Source organism: Cylas formicarius, unplaced genomic scaffold (assembly GCF_029955315.1).
Source record: "Cylas formicarius isolate icCylForm1 unplaced genomic scaffold, icCylForm1.1 PGA_scaffold_10__41_contigs__length_53128322, whole genome shotgun sequence".
NCBI classification, from domain to species: Eukaryota; Metazoa; Arthropoda; class Insecta; order Coleoptera; family Brentidae; genus Cylas; species Cylas formicarius.
Genome location: NW_026844214.1, coordinates 1,259,781 through 1,286,744, shown reverse-complemented (window position 1 = coordinate 1,286,744; position 26,964 = coordinate 1,259,781). Strand labels below are relative to the sequence as shown.

The 26,964-nt window shown below is 36.6% G+C and overlaps 1 protein-coding gene across 1 annotated transcript in view; it reads left to right on the top strand.

The window, feature by feature from the left end:
• Positions 1–26,964, top strand: part of LOC132708102 (ovochymase-1-like) — a 46,036-nt gene that overhangs the window by 13,802 nt on the left and 5,270 nt on the right. The window contains exons 9-15 of the mRNA XM_060680223.1: positions 2,716–2,737; positions 3,377–3,615; positions 3,700–3,826; positions 4,186–4,310; positions 4,881–5,079; positions 7,337–7,534; positions 9,460–9,768. Of these exons, the coding sequence (XP_060536206.1) occupies positions 2,716–2,737; positions 3,377–3,615; positions 3,700–3,826; positions 4,186–4,310; positions 4,881–5,079; positions 7,337–7,534; positions 9,460–9,768 (1,219 nt within the window). The remainder of the gene's footprint in view (positions 1–2,715; positions 2,738–3,376; positions 3,616–3,699; positions 3,827–4,185; positions 4,311–4,880; positions 5,080–7,336; positions 7,535–9,459; positions 9,769–26,964) is intronic.

Below are 26,964 nucleotides of genomic sequence, written 5' to 3'. Positions count from 1 at the left end.
TGACAAAATATAAATACGACATTCAAAAAAATCTTTGTTGGCATGTGCAATTATTGCGTGTATTCCTGCAAATGGACTTTAGACGCATTCCTTTTATTACATTCTCTCTCTTCAAAAGCCTATAAATAAAATGTTGACATTGCATATCTCGAAAATTAAATTCCTACCTCAATTTTTATGAAAAAGACAGACTTTCCGAATATCCTTTTATTCGTTCATACCAAAGCCGTCTATTTTTTTCAGGTGCAAGTTTTTGTATACGCTAGGGGAAGACTGCAACATTATTATTTTATAAATAATAGTGAAAAATTGCTCAATAAGTAAAACAGTGTTCGATTAAAAGTATTTATTGCACTGTAGACTCAATAAATATTTATAAGATTGGAAAAACTTTTTCATTTTGACCCTCCACCTGCCACGAGAATAAATTAAGGCATAATGTAATGCTCACTTCTGTAAAATAGCTAATTACACACCGATCTAGTGTGCAGAAATGAGGCAGGCGTTTATCATGGACGGGCCCGCCCTCTCACGGACCAGCGAGCTGCTTACACTGACCAGAAAAGCACTAACAGGGGCCTACACAGAACATTGCAGGCTTAGGAGGCATCTTTGCTTGCTAGGCGTTGGAGACGACCCGGAGTGCAGGTGGTATATGAAAGGGGCTTTGACATGGGCAAGATTTGGAGTCTTCGGAACGACCCTGATCGATCCCGACTCAGTGCACAGTATTGGGCTAAAGGAGTAGTATTATTTAGTATTGGTATTAAAGGGGAGCGCCCTCGCGGGCGTCCAAGCACTTAGGCCACCAGATGGGCAGATGGGCCCGTTGTGCTCCCAGGCCGCTCTAGAGGGCGTCCAGAATGCCGCCCCTCTTATAGAAAGTCAACTACTCCCTGCACTTATGGCGCTGAAGTCAGTGCGTATGCGGAAAAATGTGATGACACTATAAGCTGGGATATCATCCGTTCGCTTGTTGAACTCCGACTGGAATCCTGCAGACGTTTCGCCAAAATCTCACTTGGCATCTTCAATGCTCGCGCTCCGAAAACACTTCGAACACTGGGAGGTTACCGGCGGTGCGTGTGGTATTTATACCCTGCGCCGGAGATGGTAACGGTGCTGCTTGTGCGGGAGGGAGGTGGCTCCGCCCCCCGAATTGTCGCGTTGTTAATTTCGCCCGATCGTAGTTGCGATGGCCCCGTTGGCTGCTGGGTATCGCTCTGCTGTTTGATTATCGTTCTCCACGTATTGGATAAATGCAGAGCGTCGTCTCTCGTATTCAGGTATTCAGACTTTTCTATCTCGATGACCTCTCGTATAATCCTAGTCCTAAAATCAGGAATATTACCTATTTGTTTGCAAGTACCGAAATCAGTTTTATGGCCTGCCTGATGTTGGTGCTGAAACAAAGCAGATGTTGTTTGTTTGTTTCTTATGGCTAAACGATGTTCCTCGAGCCTGGCTGAAATCCTTCTGTTGGTCTGTCCCACATACGTCGGGCTGCACGATCCGCATGCTACACTGTATACTCCTTGGTTTTCCAGAGTAATTTTTTGTTTTGGGTTTCTTAGTATTGCTCCGATGGTATGATCATGTTTGTATGCCGTTGATATGTCGTGTTTTAGTAATATTCGGCCGATTTTGTCAGTAACCCCGTTGATGTATGGCAGGACAGCGATCGATCTTCGTTGGGTCTCGTCCTGCACTGCTGCTGCTGTTGTTGTTTACTGATTGCCTTGCTGATGATGCGCCTTTGGTATCCGTTTTTTCGAAGACATTTTCTTCAGTTCTTCATCTCTGTTCCTCTCGTTTGTGAGCCTGAAGGACCAAGCAATTAATGTATTTGCCACTGCCTGTATCTGTGGTGGGTGGTGATGAGATTTAGCGTTCAGATATCTATTAGTGTGTCTTGGTTTTCTATAGGCAGTGTGTTCCAAGTGTCCATCTTCGGTCCTTGTGATGTGCACATCTAAAAAGGGCACACTGTTATCCTCTTCAAGTTCTATTGTAAATTGAATCCTTGGGTGAATGGAATTCAGATGATCTAGGAATTTCAAAAGCTCCTCCTTGCCAAAAGGCCATACAACAAATACGTCATCAACGTATCTTGTCCATAGTTTTGGCTTCAGATTTGCCTTCTCCATTGCTGGCAGAGGAGCAAATCTGAAGCCAAAACTATGGACAAGATTATATTATATTAGTACTTATATTAGATCATATTATATTAGTATTTTTTAAGTAACAGGACTTTCGATTATTGGAACAGTTTACCCCCAGATGTTATGTGTGCGCGGAACTTGTCTGTATTTAAACGTCGCTTGGACAGTGTATTATTTCACAGCAATTACTAAATATTTATTATATGTATTATGTTACTAACTATCAATGCGCATAATTGGTTTTAATAATAATAATAATAATAATAATAATATTTATTATTATGCGATATCATTATGTCAATTGACCAGTCAATTTACCGGTTAATTCCACAACCCTACTTGGTCGTCAATAGATTCATCAGAATGCTGCCCCGTCTTTTAGTTTATAGCCTTCAACTGTTGACCCTGTATATATAGAACGTTAACATGTAAATCGAAAGGTATTGTTTCGTATAATCGCACTTGGAGAAATAATAACCCTTAAAAATTAATTGATACGCGATAGCAGGAATTTAATAAAGTTTAAAGGTCGTAAAACTATAGTAAAAGTTAGTATTCTGTCAACAGCAGTATGGGTGAGTGACCGACCATTTAACCTTTGGAGTTTAACTTTTTCATTTAACTTTTGGGGATAAAACGCCAAACGCAAAAGTTGTTTAAAAAACAAGAAACTATTTGCAAGACTTGTTTTTATATATAAAAGAGTGTAAAATTTATATAAAATTGCCTCAATTTTTGATGCTAAAAATAGGTAGTTTCCATTTAAAGAAAAAAGTTGTTTGGCAATTTTTTTAATTTCATTTTTAATTTTATTTTTGGCGTAGTGTATTATCATGTATGGAAATTTGTTATGAAATCCGTTATTCAGCTCCTTTGTTTACAACAAAATCTGCTCAAGTGAAACAATAAATGTCTCCGAATGAAGAAAGTGGCAGATATTTTACGTCTTGCAAACGTCAGACTTAGGTATAGGACATTATACGCAAAATGAGTTCAAAATTGAAGTAATATACCAGGCGTTCCGTTTAAAATAAAAAAGTTGATAACCGCCCACGAATAATGAAACACCCTGTATTATACAACATCAAAATAAATTGAAGGTTTGTAATATCTCCATTAATTTTTGTTTTTATATTTTGACTCAATTCCCTATAGTTTCTGAGATAAGGCAGCGTCCAAGATAAACGACCTACTCTAAACGTATTATTATTTAGGGAGTTTCTCAAGCAACGCAATGATTTCGGCGGCCCTATGGAATTTCCTGGTGCCCATGTACGCAGCAATCGATCCTAATTGCGATGTGTATCAGGAAATGATAGTCGGGAAGGAGTACTACATCCACAACCAAGAATACCCTCAAAACTACAGTGGAGGTTCGTCGTGTAGATGGGTGGCAAAAAGTGTGATCGGTACCAAAATTAGCTTGTCCTGTACCGATGTCTCACTGCCGAAAGTTGGTAACACCACTAAAATCAACCACAATAAAAATTAATCTGTAGATACAGATTTCTTTCAATGAGTACCATTTTTGTTGCAGTCTTCAAATTGTCAAGGTGACAAGCTGACCGTATCGTCAACCGGTAATCAGACTCTTGGCGACGCTCATAATTACTGTGGAAACGGATCGTTTTCCGCTATTTCCCGGGCAAACACCCTCACACTCGGTAACTGGCCTTGAATAAATAGGAAGGCTATATATTGACCATAGAAAAATAAAGCAATTAAGTCAGGCTTTCGTGGGGTTGCATTTCGGAGAAAATCATTTCATAGGGGTTTTAATTTGTCTATTCTAAATTCTAGCATCTAAATAAAAAAAAAACAATAAAAGCAACAACACCGAAACATTACCTCCTACCTTTTAGGAAGAAATGAAATAGTTATCTAGATTTCGGGCACCATCTAAATACAGACGCCATATTCCGGATAATATTAGACCTCCCGCAACCAGCAGCTCAAGTAGATTTCTTCTTCAAGTCGTTTATGGAAAAACCATGACGAAACCATGGCAATATATTTGTTCCAGAACTGTTTTCGATGCTTAACTCTCCCGGTGGACAGTTCCATTGTACCATGACCGCTATCGAGGACAAACCGGAAAAACTGGAGACACAAAACTCACAGGACTGCAACTGTGGCTGGAAGCAAACGGTTAATCGAACTTTAATGCTTTCAATGATTAAGTTAATAAATAAAAAAAAAGTTTTTGCTATATAGGATTATAGGTTAGGAGGCCTTTTATTTACGTTTATTTTTGACTCCGGTAAAGATATGTGTGTATTTACTTTACGACAGATTGTATTTGTTGTATATTTTATATAATAATAATAGAAGCCATAAAAAACCCAAAGACCGCATTGTCGGAGCAAAGCACGGGATTCAAAATGCAATTAATTTTGTATGGTCTGGTTTTCCCTCCAAAAGTTATTAATGTTGGAAAATTATAACAGCAGCTGAAAAAAAACAGCACTCCATCAAAACTAAAATGTAAAAGAAGTGAGCTGTCCTCATCACAGCTTAGTTCTTTCTCCGCTCCAAAATCTCGTAATGTCAAAAAAAAATTGAAGTCGATAACTTCAAATTTCGGACACTTATCGTGTTTCATAGGAATTGACCAATTGAACGAATACATGCGTTGCAAAACAAAATTAAGTTTCTAGTTGCTTTCGAAAAATCGATGAATCGAGTTATAGTTCACATTGCAAAACGTTCGTTTTTTAGGCTACGATCATGGGTGGACAAGAAACGGGGCCCAATGTGTACCCTTCGATGGCTGCACTGCTACATGTGGGCACTCGTGACTTATTCTGCGGGGCTAGCATAATCTCTGACTTTTTCCTGTTGACGGCCGGCCATTGCGTGAACAATAGAGACCCCAGTGAATTTTCGGTGTTCGTGGGCGAAGACAACGTCCCATCAGGTAATGCGATATCGTCAGATGATATACGATTCGTCGGACACGAGACATAAAATGAGGGGCTCGCAATCAAAAAACTTATTGAAGATATGGATGTCCAGGTTTCAAAGTTCATTCATGTCATTCAAACAAATATAAGTATTAAAAAGGAGATCAAAGATCGGTAGTAAGGATAAGCAGCATAGCAAGCAGGTTCAAAGGCAAAGAGATACACATGTGGTTGGGAAAAGGCCGAAGTAGTAAGAGTAGTGAAATAGAGAAGAAATTTTAACACAAAGAAGCAATGAAAATAATATGGCAGACACAGAAACGCAAACTGTAAACATGACAGAGGAGAAGGAAGCAGAACTCATAAGGGAGTCTGAGGAAAATATAATCCTTAGATAATCTTCTGAGAATAGAAACCCACTATCAAAAAGTTCTGAAGGTGAACTGGCGATATACTCCGAAGTCTGTGAAATGACTAAGGGAATCAGTAGGATTTTTAAGGAGAGATATCCCGAACTCACGTTGTTGCGCGATCCAAAAAATACTACTGAAGTAGCATACCTCACTGCCTCAGTAAACACTGGTAGAATGGCAAGAAGTGAACGTACCGGATTCAGGCTTTGCCCCCTGGGATCTGTGAGCGATAAACGAAAAAAAAAAATTGGGAACGAATAAAATATGGATGCCAATACCCGACCGATATGAAACTGAAATAGAAAGCTGCTCGAAGTAGTGTTCATCTACACCAAAATAGGGATAAGCCTGCATGCGCCGGAACAAGAAATCAACGGAAGCGCGGTTATGACTACAAAGAAAACTAAGCAGGACAAAGACACAGATGTCCTAATTGTTAAGGCAGGAAACAAAACATATGCTGGGGTACTGAGGGAAATGAAGACAATATTAGCCATAAGGACAATATTGAAATAAAGCAACTAAAAGGGACTTAAAGTGGTTAAGTTTTATTAATTATGAGAAGCAACAAGGCGAATACCGAGTTATTACATACGCAAATAGAAGCTAAAGTCGAAAACGATATTTCAATTATACGGTATAGACGCGGCAACTATCACTGCACCGAGGGTATCGAAGGGGATATAGAGTCTACGAGACCATATTCTCGAAGCTCTCAGGCTGCAACAGTAGCAGTGAAGGTTTCAGAAACCCTAAAAAAACCGCATAGGGTCAAGATCGGATGGAGCTCTTGTAATATCAAGGAGCGCATACCAGTCTTGCAATGTTGCAACGTGCAACGGGCAAAATCGTGCGAAATTGTGCTACAGATGCGGAGATGAATGACACAAAGCTGCAGGATGCAAAAATGAGCAGCTGTGGAGGAAAGGGATATCGAACGTGGAACATAAAATGCCCTGTCTACGACAAACTTTTGAAGCAGACAAGACAAAAATAACAAAATGAAGCAACACCTAACACAACATGACAGACAGAAGAAGGAAGGATCATTACCATGGCCAATATGAGGACATCAAGATTCTGCAAGGAAACGTAGACAGAGGCTCAAAGACCTGAGGTGGATATTGTCCTGGTAGCAGAGCCGAACCGGAAGAAGTTGAAAGGTGGGAAATGGATTTACGATCAAAATATGAATGCTGCGATTTATTTCCCAGGAGGCCAGATCAAGATCTTACAAAATGGAGCAGGGGTCGGTTTCGTAAGGGCCACGTTTAAGAATTTTCTGCATAATCTCAGGAAAGATATGGAAAAACAGACGAGATGGTTTTAGGAGGAGACTTCAATGCTAAATCCTTTCTGTGGAGCCCTAAACCAGAAGATAGGAGAAGGGAATTACAGAATGGTTGGCTGAAGAGAACCTCACTGTACACAATAGAGGAAGTGTACCAACCTTCATCAGTCGAAGAACCAAGAACTGGATTTGGAAAAATAAAGGACAGCAAAGCCGCTCCTGAATTTATAAAGACAATTGCGAAGGATTATATTGAGGAGTGCACAGACCTCGTGAACAAAATACTGCTGAAGGGAGTATCCCCTAGAATATGGAAATTTTCGCGACTTATCCTTATATGTCTGATTAATTAGCAGATTCCTAATCCTCAAAATAATAATAATAATAATAATAATAATAGAGGTTTTACTTTAGACATTAAAGTCTAAAGTATATTATTATTAATATTATTATTATTTATAATAATACTTTATTAAAATAAAGAGGCTCTAGTGTGAACTTTTTTTACTCTGATTATTTTATGTACCGTAATCGAGGAAAAGCGCCAAACATTTTTTTTTTTTTTAGGAAACAACTCTTATTCGGCAGTTTATATGGTCAGCGGTTACGAAATCTTCCCCAATTTCCAATCAGTTCCGCTGACCCATGACATCGCGATCGTTCAAACTCAACAGCAAATTGAGTTTAGTTTGTTTGTTGGCCCCGCATGCTTACCATTTAGCTACTCGAACTACGATTTCGTTGGTGAAATTGTTACGATATTAGGTAAGTTTCTAGAATCAAAAACCCTCTAGTTTAGATCTAAAAAAATTGAAAGTGGATGTAATAGTAATAACAGTAATCTTGTTTTGTAAATTATTGAAACTGTTGTTCCTAGTTCTTAAACTGTCATTTTATCATGTCAGCTTTTATACCACAAATTGTCGAATGTCCGAATCGTCAAAAATTCCGAACGGCGTTCGGTTCCGTTTTGGAAAGTCTAGGTGAGTCTCGCGGGATCTGGATGCAGCAATTGATGGAATGTCAATAGAAAAGGACAATGTTATAAAATGGGACGTTTTTGCGCTAAACGTGCAAAATGCCTTTTTCGTGAGCTACTATAAAATATTAAATTAATTATACCTTGTTCCGTTACACCTTCTATATAAAGTCGTCGTGAGAGACCATTTGTTAAGGGGTCTGTTCCTGTTCTGCACTACCCTACACCTACCTACCCTATGAAATTACTACCCACAGTTAACTAAATTCCTGTTTAAAAAAGTAATAACATGTTCACTTAGTTTCATAAATCATTAAATATAAGTTTTAAATTTGACAATCGCTGGTTCCATCCTATACATTCTATTACTCGATCATAAAAATGGTACAGCCTCAAGTAAGGAGTGAAATAATCCAAAATTTTTAAAATAAAGGCTTTCTCTTTGCTGTGAAGTCTTGGCATCTCAAATCGAATTGTCTTTGACGGATCGAATATGTTGAGAGATTTTTGGACAAGTGGTAAATCTGGTTTCGACTTTATGTTTCTTTAGAATTTTTGTTTGGAATGTAATGAAGGACAACAGTGGCAAATGTGGGATTGCTTTCGGCTTCATTGCTACTGGAAGGTTGTGATGAAGTGTATTTTGTTATGGAAGGCTTAATATCTTTATTGTGGAAATTATTAGAGAAGAGCAGAGGTAAGGTTTTAATTCTGGGTTCAATGACTCGGACTGAGAGAGTTTTACGGCACTGTGAAGAAGAGAGTTGATAACCCGTGATTTTTGTGCCGAATGGTGATCTGACAATTAAGTGTGCATAGGTTTTCTGTTAACCCAATGAGTCAATGTTAAGTCTAATTTTCTATTGATAAGAATATCTAAGAATGGAAGGTTATAGTTAGTTTCTAGTTCAATGGTAAAATAACAACAGTGTCATGACTGGTGACAGTGGATAACCAATTAATTCCTTCCACAGGCTACTGTACTGCTTTTTACAAAACCTCTGGATTCCTCCTGAGTCGGTTTTTGCTTAGTCGAAATTGCTGACTTTTCGCCAATCATCCACGAATCCTCCAATAGGATGATTGGTGAAACGTCGACTAAGCAAAAACCGACGCAGGAGGAATCCAGAAGTTTTGTAAAAAGCAGATAGCCCATTGCTGTTCTCGACGTTTGTTAAAAAATTTGACATTTATAAGCAAAATATGTTCCAGACAAGCATTTTTTAATTAGGGTGAGAAGGTTTGGTTCCAGATTCTCGGATTTTAATAGATCTGAATTTTTGTTGAGAGTTTCAGGAATAGGAACTTTAGTAAAGATAGATTCTACGCCAAATCTAACCAGAATATCTTGTGTATCTAATGTAATGTTTTTTAATTGTTCCATGAATCATGAAAGAATTAAGTACGAAACTATCAGCTTTCCCTGTTAAGGGTTTTAATAAGGAATTTAGGTATTTTGTTAGAGAACATGTTGGAGAACCAACGGTGCTGACAATAGGTCGAAGGGGTAATTCTGGTTTGTGCATTTTTGGGAGTCCGTAGAGACGAGGAATTTTAGAGTCATGAGAGGAAGCCTTCTTTAAGTTGACGAAATGATCCGTCTGTAAGAACATCTTGAATCTTTTCCTGATATTCATTTGTGTTCACGACCACCGTGTTATAAATAGGTAACTGACTTTGTAACTTGTTTCACATATTTTTACTCTACTAGGATGGGGTAGTGTGGACGGTACTATGCCTATTCCGGACGTGCTAAGGGAGGCAAGTATCACTGTAATTTCGAACCTGCAGTGCGCGCAACAACAAAGAGATCAGATCATCAGCGAAAACATTTGTACACTTACTCAAGGATTGCGCGCGTGCATCGGCGATTCCGGGGGCCCGCTGCTGTGGACGGATCCTAACACCCAAAGGTTGCACCTCGTCGGGGTCATATCCCGTGGGCTCGCTTGCCCCGTGAATAGTCCCGGAATAAACACCAGGGTAACTTCGTACTTAAATTGGATCGTTGATAGGACAGGTACGTTCATTGCGCCAGCAAAATCTAGGCTCAGCAGAAAAAATCGACCTTTCAACTATCGTTCTTTGGAAATCATAAGGTTTCGTTTGGATTGGCCATTTTATAAAACCTGGCGACCTATTAGTTGTTTTCAAAATGTTTCCCTATTAAGTAGAACCTTTAAAGGTAGAGATAAACATATTTTAACAAGATATAAAATCTATCTAAATGTATTATAAAAGCAATTATAAACTTCGCGAAATACTCAGCGTTCATAAACACCCAAACCTGTCAACTATTATTTGTTGTTAATCATAATGATTACGTTTCGATTGGTCATTTTGTAAATTAATTGTTAATTAATTAAATGGAAAACCTTTAAAGAAGGAGTTGAACAAATTTTAACAAATTATGAAATCTAGCTAAAAGTATTATAAAAGCTAATGTTTCAACTATCGTTTGTCGTTAATCGTAATTACTTTTCGATTGGTCATTTTATAAAACCTGGGAACCTATTAATTGTTCCCAAAATGTTTTCGTATATTATTACCAAGTTATAAAAGCAATCTAAATCTAAAACAACACCGTGTCTTTATCAAATGTTGACATTTGATGGGGATTTCGTTCACAAATATGGGAGAGGCAGATATATCCATCTATTTTCACAAATGTCATTTTGACGTTGCTAGAAAAAGAGGTATGTAATATAACTGTCAAAATAATTTTAAATAATTAATAAACAAATCTAAAAAAAATGTTTTAGCAATACAAATGAGTATAAAATTAAAAAAATGAGTACTTTCAGAGTGCAGGATTTGAAAAGATTTGCGGAAAAAGAGTACGAAATGAGTATCGTCGGTCTTTTTAATAGACGGTCACGAATGAATATCGCAATCTCAACATGTGTGTGTTTAATTTCACAGCAAAAATTACAAGAAATGAACCAAAGAATTTAGAGTTGAAACATTAAACGACTCGTCACAAATCATTTTGCTATTTACTACAATAAAAAACTGTAAAATATAATATAATAAAGCCTTTTGTAATAATTTCTAGGAAAAGGGCAGTTTTTATGAACAAACATTCATATTGAACATAGGCTATGTTCAATATGAATGCTTGAATACAAAAGTTGTTTCCAGTAAGATTATCTTTAATTTTATTGTATTATTTCAATTACATAAAACGCCCTATATTTTATTATTTTTATATATATTCCAAGAAGTCAGGATAAGTGCCAAATACAAACCTTACAGTTCATAATAATTCAATACAGAAGTCAGCGTACCGAATAGAGGATTGAACTATGCAAGTTGCAGCAAGTCTGTCCACCAGAGTTAATTAGGCAAGATGTCGCCGGAGTTTTAAGACCGCCAAAACCACCTAAACCGAACTTGAGCAGAGAAGAAATGCAAGCCTTGAAGAACCTAAACAAAAACGAAAATATTATGATAATGCCAGCAGACAAAGGAAATGCCAAAACAACTAAGTGCAAAATTCTCGATTCGTCAATAAACGAGGATACAAAGAAGAAACTTATTCCGAGGGAAAAATCGAGTCGTTGCCCAAAATTCTGCGGGCTCCCAAAGATCCATAAGGACGGGGTTCCCCTGCGTCCAATCGTAAGCGCTTTTAACTAACCAGTATGCAAGTTGGAAAAACATCTGGCCCGTGCACTTCAGTCCATAGTGGAAAAGGCAGATTCTTCAGATTTTAAGTTCTCTCAGGATCGATAAGGACGACATTATGGCAGGCTTCGATGTCAAATCCCTATACCCAAGGATAGTAGAGGAGGCACTGCTGCTTATAGAACAAAACGAAGATCTTCCGCCGTACATAATGGTCTGTCATGACACTGCCTGAGAAATGCTTACTTTATGTACAACGGGAAAGTATACCGGTGGAGCAGGAATGCACACGTCTTTTAAATGGCTATCCGAAAACATATACAGGGTGAATGACATCGCAACGCCGCGTATCGGATAAACACATTTTCATTTTTCGCCATTTAAAGGGATATTTAAAAACGTAACAAAAATATAAGCATAAACAAATATGTAACTTTATCTGATCACCCTGCACGTAATTGAGCGACAATTGAAATAATACAAAAAGAATTGAATTCAAATTCACCTTGCACCTACAAAAAATTATTTCTTTTAAATTTTTACAATGATGGATTTCTCGAGTTATTAAAGAATTATTTTTTGTTGGTTGGTTAAAGCCAGGGGCGTACGCTTTTAATATTTCACCTAAAATGAAAATTAAATAAAATATTTAAAAAGATGAGAGAAATTTTCCCTTTTTCACTAAATTCATAAATTAATTTGATAAAGTTCTTTAACTTCAAAACGAACCTCACAACATCTTAAGTTTAAGGAAAGAAATCCAATAACATTGATATAGAGAAAAAGACAGTGACGCTTAATATTACTGGCTGAAAATCAAAAAAGCGCAAAGAGATGGCAATTTTAAAGTTAAAAATATTTGTTTTTCTTCTCACCATGTTATATCTGGGTCTACTTTCTTTACCAGGTGCCACTTTTTGTATGTAGTGGACACGGCCGCTACAGAGGACTGCATCATTTATATTTTGGGAGTAACGAGTAAAATAATATTCGGTTCATTGTATTTATTGCACTGCAGAATCAATAAATGTTTATATGGTTGAAAGAACTATTTCATTTTGACCCTCAATATGCCACAAAGGTGAAATGAAATTTATCAATGACTCCGAGTTCTTTGTCCTGTTGGTGTTCAACTTAATATGTTATATCTGTCCATCTCTTGTATCAAATATGGTTGATTTTTTATAATTTTTATTTCTGTGTAAGCAAATTCTGTAAATTCTCTAAAATGCACATTTAAAATTGTCACATGATTTATTTATGTCGGATAATAGGTTTAATGTGAGAACAGTCAGCTGAGTCAGACAAAAGCAAACATAAAAAATTAATAAATTTAACAAGAAAAGCCACTATGAGGGAAAAATAATCAAAATAAATTGGCTTGGTCTATTGTGTCTTTTGTGTCTTATGTCTATTTGCACCTTGTTTAGTTAGCCTATAAACTATAATTATGTATTTTAGTTATTAGATATTTTCAATCAAGCTAAGTAATAATCTATTAAATGTTTCTTTAAATATTAATTCTAAAGTTTTATGAAATATGTTAAAGTGTGTAGTATAGAGTAGATTTTTTTCAAAATTTCCACGTATTAATGAACACCCTCTATTGCTAGCCATAGGTTTTATTCGTGTATCTGGAGTATTGTATCTTTAAAAGAAGTAAAAACATGTAATATCTAATTAAAAAATACCTAATTTTTTGTCCTAGAATTGATATCTGAATAAAAATAGAGGGTGTTCCATTTGAATATCTTCAGAAGTTGTTATTGGAACCATCTATTTGGGACACCCTGAATAAGCGCAGTCTCATTTGTCAAACTAATTAAGTCTCCTTAGTCTGTGGTTATATTCTCGTTGCAATAGCTGGATCAGTAGCGTCACAACACAATTCTATATGGGGCAATCAAAATATGAAAAAAAAACACATAACCTTTGCTTGAAGGTGGTAGACACTGATTCTGTAGAAATACTAAAAGGATGTCGAACTTCCATTGTCTTTATTTTTAACTTACACAACGTTTCGAACAGTTGTATCACTAGCAATCCAAGCGTGGATATACCAAAAATTTGGCAAACTCCGTCATGGATGACCGCCGTCGCCTAGTATATAAACCGTGTAGCCTTAGAATTAAGTTTAGTTTACACTTTATAACGGGTAGTGATGCAACTGTCCGAAACGTTGTATAAATTGAAAATAAAGACAATGGAAGTTCGACATCCTTTTAGTATTTCTACTGAATCAGTATCTACCACCTTCAAGCAAACGTTGAAAAGTTAACCAAGGAGGAAGCCCACATCACCTTTTTATGTACGGCGAGGGACAAATACATCATTCCCGTAAGATTCCACTTAACTTCGCCTATACAAGGAATCAGAGCACGACGCATTCTAGAAAACGCTAGTCGAGCAATTATGTGATCCCAAATCAATTACCACAGATGGAAGAAATCGGTGCTTTTAAATGACATCCAACAGAGATTCGAAGAAATAAAGGAACTGACTTGGGAAGAAGACCACAAGCCCATATTTGAGAAGATTTATAGATCCTGTGCCAAGATTAGGGAAGGTCTTCGGAAGAACCACGAGAGGAAGCTCCTCAAATTTGCAAAACGCCAACAACCAGAAAACACTAAAGAAGTAAAGCAGACAATAGTAAATCTGTCTTCAAGAAACCTTTCCAGTATTGAGGAGCAAATATTGAGCAAAGAAATCAACTTCGCCCTTGCCCCCCAAAGGGCACCAACGTTGGATATTATAAGCTCCATAGAAACTGGGGTGGAAAGTTCGGACAGTTCTTGAGAAAACAAGAAAACAGGCGAGGAATATAACCAAAGAGGAACAAGGAGCCATTAAGAACTTGCAGAAGGATGGAAACGTCAAGATGCTCCCAGCAGTATATGGCACAGTTATAATGAATACGCAGGAATATGATCAAAAATCGAGGAGACCCTTACTAAAGGAAAATACAGACTACTCTCTAGTGACCCTACTAAGAGGATTGAAGGAAAAATCTACTGATCTCTCTCTAAATACAGACGCTATATCCCGGATGACATTAGAACCACGTTAACTCCACATCACACCAAACCACCACATCTTTTTGGACTTCCAAAAATCCATAAAGATAATATACCACTCAGACCGATCACAAGAGATTCTCCAACCAGCAGCTTAAGTAGATTTCTCCTTGTAGGTAAAACTTCTTTGTTTGTGAAAAACTCCGGGCACTTGGTAGATATTCTAAAAAACGTTAAATTAGATCCTTCAGATAAGTTTATTGGTTTTGACGTTGAAAGTCTATATACCAACGTGCTCTTGGAGGAACCGTCAAGTATTGTCGAGGCTAAACTAAGGAATGATACAACCCTATCAGAGAGAACTTCGCTGAGGGAGTGTTGGAGCTTCTAAGGTACTGCCTGCATAGTTCTCACTTTCAAGTCAAAGATAAGTTTTACGCACAAAATGATGGCCTGCCGATGGGTTCTCCTCTCTCACCAGTGACAGCGAACATGTACATGGAGTGGTTCGAAACTCATGTCATAAATACTGCAACTATTAAACCTAGGATCTGGCTTCGATATGTTGACGGTACCTTCTTTATCTAGAGTGGAACCGATAGACAGCTAGACTCTTTTCTCAATCGTCAACTGAAACTGCCAACGCCAAATTGATTTAGTACTGTATTCATTATTTAGGTCTTTTTGTTATTCTATGGTTTTATAGTTGTGGACGAGGTTCTCATGTTATATGTTAATAATTTCAATGTTCTCATGTACCGCTTATGTCTGTGGTACCTTCCATACGTTAATTTTCTGTCCACCACAGAATCCGCAGGACTGACCAAGTTATCCTTATGCCTGGGGTATTTTCGTTTTGGAGCTTGACATTTCATTTGATATGGAGGGTTTTTTTTGACTGTAAAACACCACTCTTGCCAAGCGGGTTGGTGGGGGATATGGAGAGGAAACAATAGGTTCGGCTAAGAGCTCAGAGTGTGGTTTCCCCCTTATGGTACTTGGAGATAAACCAAGGCTCGCATAGGCAGAAACGCATTTCTGAAGTAAATCTGTCATCTATAGGGGTTATAGATGATTATCTCCAGCTACCTAATTGACCGTAAATTGACCACTCTTTAATTAACTACTCAAAAATTGTTTTGAATAACCTCTGTAGAGTGTTTATCGAAGATGTTGAGACATTTTTCGACAAGTGGTAAATCTGGCTATGGGTTCTCCACTATAACCAGTCATACCCATGGAAGTCTATGAGAAGAAATCTCTCGACACTTTCCATCTAAAACCAGAATTACCGAAACACTACGTCTATGATACCATTGTCATTTGGCCTCATGGTCAAGAATTTAAATTCTATACGCCCTAACATACGTTTTACCATAGAGTTGGAAACTAAAATTAACCTCCTATTCTTAGATATTTTTATTAATAGGAAATCAGACCTAGCATTGGGCCATTGTGTTTATAGAAAACCTACGCACAAGGATCGATACCTTAATGCATGGTCCAAAAATCCCAAAAATCATCGGTTATCAACTCTCTTGTTTACAGAGCCGTAAAACTATCTCAGGCCGAGTCACTGAACCCAGAATTAAAACGCCTTACTTGTGCTCTTCTCTCTAATAATTTCCACATTAAAGCGTTCCATCACAAAATACACTTCAGCACAACCTGCCAATAGCAGTGGTCCTTCCTTATATTCAAAACATCACATATCAAAAGTACTAACGAAATATAACGTCAAAACGGGACCTACCACTTGTTCAAAAATCTCTTCGATCCGTCAAAGACAAAATTCCATTTCAGACGTCGGGACTCAGGTCTTTACCTGTCACCAATATGGGAATCAGTCATCCGAAACGGTGTTTATGACCCTCATTTAGCTCCGCCCCACTCAAACAATATATAAGCAGGTAAAAAGTAAAGTGCGAAATAGTTTCAGTCAAGCTCTGAAGAAGCTAACTGGATTATTGGCGAAACGTCAGCAAAAACCGACGCAGGAGGAATCCTGAAGTGTTGTAAAAAATAAAATGTACTTTATAATAGATTAGTATGCGTTTTTATGTCCAATTTACCTATAACCCTCTTCAAGGAATATCAGAATACCATACTCAGCGAATATAAATTTCATGGTATTTCAAAATTATTTCGACCAATTGACCAGTCAATTTACCGGTTAATTGCACAACCCTACTGCCTCATCTTTTAGTTTAGAGCCTTCAACTGCTGACTCTCTATGTATAGAACGTTAACATCATGTAAATCGAAAGGTATTGTTTCGTATAATCGCACTTGGAGAAATAATAACCCTTAAAAATTAATTGATACGCGATAGCAGGAATTTAATAAAGTTTAAAGGTCGTAAAACAATTGTAAAGTTAGTGTTATGTCAACAGCAGTATGGGTGAGTGACCATTTAACCTTTGGAGTAACTTTTTCATTTAACTTTTGGGGATAAAACGTCAAATACAAAAAGTTTTTCAAAAAACATGAAACTATTTGCAAGACATGTTTTTATATATAAGAGTTCGCTGCCGAAATCAACCACAGAGAAAAGTTATTCGTTTTCACTACAAATTTCCCCTAAATTCCCTAAAGTTTTGAGATACATGCGCTTTTAACATACAAGCAATGTTTAAAAAAATAAAATAATATTCCAGAATTTATAATTTATATCTTGGGTGGCTTTGAAGTAGGTCGTTATCATAAGATGAATAACTGACAGATTTGGTACAGATTTGGTAAAAGGGTTGGGGGAAGGTGGTTGTAAATCACCCTCAAAATTTAAACGAGAAAGAGCGGCAAGAAAACGGTAGGACATACAACACCCGAAACGGTTAATCACCCACCTTGATGGTTTCCCGCGTCGTCGTCTGCCCGGCCGGGTCTTGAGCCCCCTTGAGCAACACAAGCAGGTTTTAAATACATAATGGCTAACAGCTTCAGTCCCATTTAATTGTCCCATACCTTCTCTTATCAAAGGTCGGCAGTTGACGGATTGTGTTTATAAAACAAATCTTAAGTCTACCCCATAGAAAAAAATCTAGGCGATTTTAGTCGATGCTCCTGCCATTCTTCCCAATCCATTCTCTATAGTGTCCATTTAAATAGTAAAATAATAATTTCTTGACTTCTGTGATAAGGAGCGCCATCCTGCCAGTTAAATTAAATTTTGTCGTCCCCTTTCAGGCACTTTATTTTCAACAAAATGATGGATAATATTTAAAAACTTTCTAATATATCAATCTTTTCCTCTGTGGTAAACATAACACGCAAGCAGCCTTCTAGCACTTGTTCTGTTTAAACGCCGTCATAGCCACTTTGTGATAGACAAAAAGTAAAAATATTAGGCATATACAACTTTATATAAAATTGTCTTAATTTTTTATGCTAAATATGACAAGATTATAAAACTTGATAGTTTCCATTAAAAGAAAAATTTTTTTAATTTCATTTTTAATCTTATTTTTGACGTATAATTATGTATCCAATTTTCTTATGAAATCCGTTATTCCAATTCTTTGTTTACAACAAAACCTACTCGAGTGAAAAAATAAATTCTTCCGAATAAAGAAATTGGCAGGTATTTTGCGTCTTGCAAATGTCATTTTCCACATAAAAATATAAAAATGTTAAAAACGGTTTTGTATAGAGTTCAAAAATGAAGTAATATGCCAGGCGTTCCATTTAAAATAAAAAAGTTGATACTCGCCCTCGAACAATTAAACACCCTGTATATACAACATTAAAATAAATTGAAGGTTTGTAATACCGAAATTAACTTTTCTTTTTTACTTTTGGCTCAATTCCCTATAGTTTCCGAGATAAGAAAGTGTCCCAAGATAAACGGCCCACCCTAAACGTATTATTATTTAGGGAGCTTCGCAAGCAGCGCAATGATTTCGGCGGCCCTTTGGAATTTCCTGGTGCCCATGTACGCAGCAATCGATCCTAATTGCGATGTGTATCAGGAAATGATAGTCGGGAAGGAGTACCACATCCACAACCAAGAATACCCTCAAAACTACAGTGGAGGTTCGTCGTGTAGATGGGTGGCGAAAAGTGCGATCGGTACCAAAATTAACTTGTCCTGTACCGATGTCTCACTGCCGAAAGTTGGTAACACCACTAAAATTAATCTGAAATGTACAGATTTCTTTCAATGAGTACCATTTTCGTTGCAGTCTTCAAACTGTCAAGGTGACAAGCTGACCGTATCGTCAACCGGTAATCAGACTCTTGGCGACGCTCATAATTACTGTGGAAACGGATCGTTTTCCGCTATTTCCCGGGCAAACACCCTCACACTCGGTAACTGGCCTTGAATAAATAGGAAGGCTATATATTGACCATAGAAAAATAAAGCAATTAAGTCGGGCTTTCGTGGGGTTGCATTTCGGAGAAAATCATTTCATAGGGGTTTTAATTTGTCTATTCTAAATTCTAGCATCTAAATAAAAAAAAAACAATAAAGGCAACAACACCGAAACATTACCTCCTACCTTTTAAGAAGAAATGAAATAGTTATCTAGATTTCAGGCACCATCTAAATACAGACGCCATATTCCGGATAATATTAGACCTTCCGCAACCAGCAGCTTAAGTAAACTTCTCCTTCAAGTCGTCTAGGGAAAAAACATGACGAAACCATGGCAATACATTTGTTCCAGAACTGTTTTCGAAGCTTGACTCTCCCGGTGGTCAGTTCCATTGTACCATGACCGCCATCAAGGACAGTCCGGAAATACTGGAGACACAAAACTCACAGGACTGCAACTGTGGCTGGAAGCAAACGGTTAATCAAACTTTAATGCTTTCAATGATTAATTTAATTAATAAAAAAAAAGTTTTTGCTATATAGGATTATAGGTTAGGAGGCCTTTTATTTACGTTTATTTTTGACTCCCGTAAAGATATGTGTGTATTTACTTTACGACAGATTGTATTTGTTGTATATTTTATGTAATAATAATAGAAGTCATTAAAAACCCAAAGACCGCATTGTCGGAGCAAAGCACGGGATTCAAAATTCGATTAATTTTGTATAGTCTGGTTTTCCCTCCAAAAGTTATTAATGTTGGAAAATTATTACAGCAGCTGATAAAAGCCAGCACTCCATCAAATCTAAAATTAAAAGAAGTGAGCTTTCGTCATCAGAGCTTAGTTCTTTCTTCGCTCGAAAATCCCGTAATGTCAAAAAAAAATTTGAAGTCGATAGCTTCAAATTTCGTACACTTATCGTGTTTCATAGGAATTGGCCAATAGAACGAATATATGCGTTGCAAAACAAAATTCAGTTTCTAGTTGCTTTCGAAAAATCGATGAACCGAGTTATAGTTCACATAGCAAAACGTTCGTTTTTTAGGCTACGATCCTGGGTGGAGAAGAAACGGGGTCCAGTGTGTACCCTTCGATGGCTGCACTGCTACATGTGGGCACTCGTCACTTATTCTGCGGGGCAAGCATAATCTCTGACTTTTTCCTGTTGACGGCCGGCCATTGCGTGAACAGTAAAGACCCCAGTGACTTTTCGGTGTTCGTGGGCGACGACAACGTCCTATCAGGTAATGCGATATCGTCAGATGATATACGATTCGTCGGACACGAGACATAAAATGAGGGGCTCGCAATCAAAAAACTTATTGAAGATATGGATGTAGGTTTCAAAGTTCATTCATGTCATTCAGACAAATATAAGTACTAAAAAGGGGATCAAAGACTCGGTAGTAAGGATAACCAGCATAGCAAGCAGGTTAAAAGGCAAAGAGATACACATGTGGTTGGGAAAAGGCCGAAGTAGTAAGAGTAGTGAAATAGAGAAGAAGTTGCAACACAAACAAGCAATAAACATAATATGGCAGACACAGAAACGCAAACTGTAAACATGACAGAGGAGAAGGAAGCAGAACTCATAAGGGAGTCTTTGAGGAAAATATAATCCTTAGATAATCTTCTGAGAATAGAAACTCACTATCAAAAAGTTCTGAAGGTGACCTGGCGATATACTCCGAAGTCCGTGAAATTACTAAGGGTATCAGTAGGATTTTTAAGGAGAGATATCCCGAACTCACGTTATTGCGCGATCCAAAAGAGACTACTGAAGTAGCATACCTCACTGCCTCAGTAAACACTGGTAGAATGGCAACAAGTGAACGTACGCGTACAACAGAAGCGCCGTTAAGACTACAAAGAAAACTAATCAGTACTAAGACACACTAATTGTTAAGATAGGAAACAAAACATTTGCTAGGGTGGAGGAAAGGGACACCGAACAGGGAACATAAAATGCCTTGTCTACGACAAACTTTTGAAGCAGACAAGACAAAACTAACTAAATGAAGCAACACCTAACACAACTAACGATGACAGGAAACGTAGACAGAGGCTCAAAGGCGGTGGATATGCTATATAAGATAGCAGAAGCACATGAGGTGGATATTGTCCTGTTAGCAGAGCCAAACCGGAAGAAGTGGGAAATGGATTTACGATCAAAATATGAATGCAGCGATTTATGTCCCAGGAAGCCAGATCAGGATATTACTTTTAGGAGGAGACTTCAATGCTAAATCCTTTCTGTGGGGCCCTAAACCAGAAGATGGGAGAGGGGAATTTCAGAATGGATGGCTGAAGAGAACCTCACTGTACACAATAGAGGAAGTGTACCAACCTTCATCAGCCGAAGAACTAAGAACTGGAGTTCGAAAAATAAAGAACAGCAAAGCCGCTCCTGAAATTAGAAAGACAATTTCGAAGGATTATATTGAGAAGTTAACAGACCTCGTGAACAAAATACTGTTGGAGGGAGAATTCCCTAGAATATGGAAATTTTCGCGACTTATCCTTATAGAGTAACCAGGTGAGGATAAGAAGTATAGACGTAGTATAAAGCGTCTCAAAGAAGAAATTGAAATGACTGGCGGACTACCAGAAGGACAGCATGGGTTTCGGGAGAAGAGATCAACTATATTAGCCAACAGTATTAGCCTTGTCGGATATGCTGACGATCTGGCTACCTTAGGGGAAGTAAAGGGGGTCGAGATGGTGGAAGCAGTAGCCAATCATGTCCTTCACAACGTTACGGAATGATTTGCCCTCCCAAAAAACTGAGGCAGTCCTACTTGTTGCTGGAAGAAAGGTTGAAAGCATTTCAGTTGCATTGGAAAGCATAACAACTCAAAGTCAGAAAGTGGTCAGATATCTAGTTATAAAACTAGATAATAACATGTCCCCGTCAGAGCCGTAACAGAAAAAGCCAACAAGGAATTGAACAATATCAGTCGCCTTATAACAAAAGTGAATGGACCTCGTGAAAACACCAGGAGTATGTTATGCCGCGTAGTGACTTGAATACTATTGCATGGTGCCTCAATATCGGAGCAAGCAATTGAGAAGAAAATCTATAAAAGGATACTGAGTAGTGTTCAAAGGAGGGGAGCCATAAGAGTCTCCGAAGCATACAGAACAACCTCCAACAAGGCACTTAGGGTGATAGCTAGGATCCCACCTATTTATCTTCTAGTGCAGAGCCCGTATAGAGAAAGATGATGACAAGGGGAATGGGACAGAGATTATGGTGCAGCGGACTGGAGTAAAAAGCTAATTCCAAATATAAGACCCTGGTTTGAGAAACGACACGGAGAAGTAGATTTCTTTCGCCGTCAAATTGGGACCATGTCTGCAAAATGATAAAGGAAATACTCTCTGGCAAAAGAATAGAACGGCCAAATATTATAAAAGCTCGCTGAACTTCAGTAAATCGGAGACGCTCTTGTCGAATTAATGCCCGTCAGCAGTTCCAAGAAGACAAAAGGGTAAAAGAGGGAACGGGTTCAGTCGATCGGTGACTTCCGGTAGAAGCACCGGATACAATCCGGGAAAATAAGATCGCCATGAGCTAAGCCCGGATGTCTGATTAATTAGCAGATTCCTAATCCTCGAAATAATAATAATAATAATAATAATAATAATAATAATAACCATAATAATAATAATAATAGACGTTTTACTTTAGTCTATTATTATTAATATTATTATTATTTATAATAATACTTTATTATAATAAAGAGGCTCTGGTGTGATTTTTTTTTACTCTGATTATTTTATGTACCGTAATCGAGGTAAAGCCAAACAATTTTTTTTTTAGGAAACAGCTCTTATTCGGCAGTTTATATGGTCAGCGGTTACGAAATTTTCCCCAATTTCCAATCAAATCCGCTAATGCATGACATCGCGATCGTTCAAACTCAACAGCAAATTGTGTTTAGTTTGTTTGTTGGTCCCGCATGCTTACCGTTTAGGTACTCGAATTACGATTTCGGTGGTGAAATTGTTACGATATTAGGTAAGTTCCTAGAATCAAAAACCCTATAGTTTAGATCTAAAAAAATTGAAAGTGGATGTGATAGTAATAACAGTAATCTTGTTTTGTAAATTATTGAAACTGTTGTTCCTAATTCTTAAACTGTCATTTTATCATGTAAGTTGTTATCCTACAAATTGTCGAATGTTCGAATCGTCAAAAATTCCGGACGGCGTTCGGTCCCGTTTTGGAAAGTCTAGGTGATTCTCGCGGGATCTGGATGCAGCAATTGATGGAATGTCAAATAGAAAAGGACAATAGCTGCTTCCTTTGAATGATGTGATTTTCATATTTAATTTGGAAGACTTTGTAATTTGACAGTCGATACTACAGAGGTACAATCCGAATATGAATTAGCAAAAGGTTGCTTCCTTTAAAGATACAGGACGTACATCGGATGCTAAATCCGCACAGAACATATCAATTTCTACGCATATAATACATACATGGGTTAATTTTACGGAACGGTACTGCATTCAAAAGAATATTTTTTGTTAACCCTTGAGTATCTTTTTCATCATTTTATCGTCATTATCGCCCCCTATATATTACAGCCGCCGCCTAAAGTAAAAGTTGACGTCTATCAAATGAAATCTATCGAAATTATATGAATGGCAATGTTGACATTGTAATGAAGCACCTCACCAAAGTATTTTTGACTTTTTTTCAATCTGGAATCTAAAACTCATTTACTTACCTGCGATATGGACCACTCTATATAGAATTTTTCAGAGAAACTTCCAAAATACCATTTACAAATCTTCTGGTTTCTTTCTGTGTCGGTTGTGTATAAATAAAACTTGCTGACTGAAACTGATGATTGGAGAAATGTCAGCAAAAGAAACCCAGAAAATTTGTAAATAGTACTCTGTATAGAATAGATTAAGGGCAAAAAAGGTCTTGGGATGTATCACTCATTTAACATTTCTTAAACTTCGTCATAGAACTGACAACTTGTAAGGTTATAGGTAGGGTTTACACCTGATGATGGGAATAAGCTGACTAGATTCACTGCGCAATTTGTCCTAGCCAGTTGCGAGTGAGCTTTGGGGTAACACACATTTATGGGCTTAACTTAAGTTCGGACACGTACGAGTGACATGGACGCGCGGCCTCTGAAGATACCTCTGAAGATACCAAGTGATATTTTGGCGAAACGTCAGGCGAATGATCCTACTCCAGGGTCAAACAACGAACGGATGAACACCCGGATTTCCAGCAATACACATAGTTCCATCTGTGAAGGACTAAGACAAAACATATATATATATATATATATATATATATATATATATATATATATATATATATATATATATATATATATATATATATATATATATATATATATATATATATATATATATATATATATTTTCACGTATTGATTCACGGATTAAAAAATGTGATGACACTATATTCCGGCATATCATACGTTCGCTTGTTGAACTCCGACTGGAATCCTGCAGACGTTTCGCCAAAATCTCACTTGGCATCTTCAATGCTCGCGCTCCGAAAACACTTCGAACACTGTGAGTGTGTGTATATATGTATATATATATATATATATATATATATATATATATATATATATATATATATATATATATATATATATATATATATATATATATATATATATATATATATATATATATATATATATATATATATATATATATATATATATATATATATATATATATATATATATATATATATATATATATATATATATATATATATATATATATATATATATATATATATATATATATATATATATATATATATATATATATATATATATATATATATATATATATATATATATATATATATATATATATATATATATATATATATATATATTCTCACGTATTGATTCACGGATGGAAAAATGTGATGACACTATACTCCGGGATATCATCCGTTCGCTCGTTGAACTCCGACTGGAATCCTGCATCCGACTGGAATCCTGCAAATCCTGCATCCGACTGGAATCCTGCAGACGTTTCGCCACGACACTTCGAAGTGTTTTCGGAGCGCGAGCATTGAAGATGCCAAGTGAGATTTTGGCGAAACGTCTGCAGGATTCTCCAGTCGGATGCAGGATTTGCAGGATTCCAGTCGGATGCAGGATTCCAGTCGGAGTTCAACGAGCGAACGGATGATATCCCGGAGTACAGTGTCATCATATATAAATATATATATATATATATATATATATATATATATATATATATATATATATATATATATATATATATATATATATATATATATATATATATATATATATATATATATATATATATATATATATATATATATATATATATATATATACATCCTGCTATCTTTTCTGCGTCTTTCAATTCTGCTGCTATTCGGCGTCCAGCAAAGTATATCAATAAATCACTCTATGCATATGAGCAGTGGATCTTTCTGATCACAAAAGTCCAGAGTATATCAAAATATTCAGTTTGGTTGCTTCAAAATATTAAATTTTACATTGCACTGCTATTCTGCGTCGTTTCATTTTACTACTCTTTCGACGTCCTCAATATACAGTAAATAGCAAGATCATTTGTGCATCTGGAGAATATACAAATCTATTGCAATATCTTTTCGGCTTCCGACATGGTTGCCACATCTCATAACTCGTACCGAATTTAGGTATTCCTAATTATCAGAGATATACACATGGAACTGCCTCTCTTTCGGTATTTTAATGAACTCGTTTGTACTTGGGTATTTAGTTCGAATTTTCTAAGCAAATGCAAATAATACATGGGTAGTAGGTAGAGTTCAAGGGGCTTATAGGTTTAATGTGACGAATCAACTTTTTTATTTTTGCTATTATCCAATTGAGTCTCTTAATTTATGTATCACATGTAACAGATAATTGAGCGTTATGACCTTGGCAAGTCCAGTGAATTTCCAGTGTTTAGATTATCTGGATGTCAGTTATAGGATTCCAAGCGCGCATAAGTAAACATGAGTACTGCAGTAACATTGAATTTATGATTAAAGCAATAGATTCAGGATAATGGAACCTCAATTATTTAACGCAGATAATTTGTTTCATCCATTTTTTAGTTAGTTTAATAGGTTCTGATATCATAATAACTTCATAAAAAATAATTTATTAAAACTAAGACAAACTTTATTATCATAATAATAATAATATATACAAAAATTCAAAAAAATGTTGACCCACATGTATGGTACAAAAGAAGACAGACTAGGATATGTCTATTTTGGCAATATCCAAAACTGTAATAAAAACTGAAAATACAAAATTTAAAGAAAAAATTGAAGTTGAAGGTCATTCAAAACAAACAAACACCTTAATTTTCAACCAGGATTTATTTTCCAATAAATCTGAATGACTGCTTATTAACATCTCACATTCAGCTTTCATTGGTGTTTTTTTTGTTTGTATGTGGTTCTTAATAAAATCTTTTACAACTTTTTTTTGTTCCGCTTTCCGTGGAATCAGTTCTCGTTTTTTTATTGTTGCGCCATCTTTTTTGGAATGTGCAAGTTCCGTTCTTTTGTTTGTTTGATTTAATGTCTCATTTTTGTCTGCAAGAGTGGGATGCTCATCAATTTCATCTTCGATTGCAAACTGTTGATCAGTTTCGTCTACGTTTTCTGGGTTTAATTCTTCTTCTAAATTTAAGTCAATTTCTTCCGGTGTCTTTCCTTTGTACTTTCCCGCTTGGCCATCTTCCATGAGAAGTAACAGTTTCGGAATTTCTGCAGTTTGAAAAATGTCATCTGGAAGTCTATAATTTTGACTATGTACATTTAAAGTGTGGCCCATAAACGTTGCCAACTGTTCAATTTCGTTTTGTGACGTATTAAAGACCTGTGATAATGTGGCCAAATGTTTCCTTAATTTCGTAGAAGTTAAAGCTCGTGGGTCTCTGCTCAACATATTCCTGCGTGTGTTTGTAGTACCTTATATATTTTTTTAAATTGTTGTCGTTTTCCAATCAGAAAATGTATATGGCTTTGGATATCTCGGCTAAATAGAACGGGAACCCCTCTTCCCCTTTTCCTTCTTATCTCAATCCGTTTAAAGCTTTTCAAAAGAATTTTTTTAGAAGTTGTAATGGCGTCCGAAAATTCTTCGCAACTGTGGTTATTTTTTTTATCAGATAATGTATAAGACGTCAGCTTCATTCTCTGCAATTCACCTGCCCTC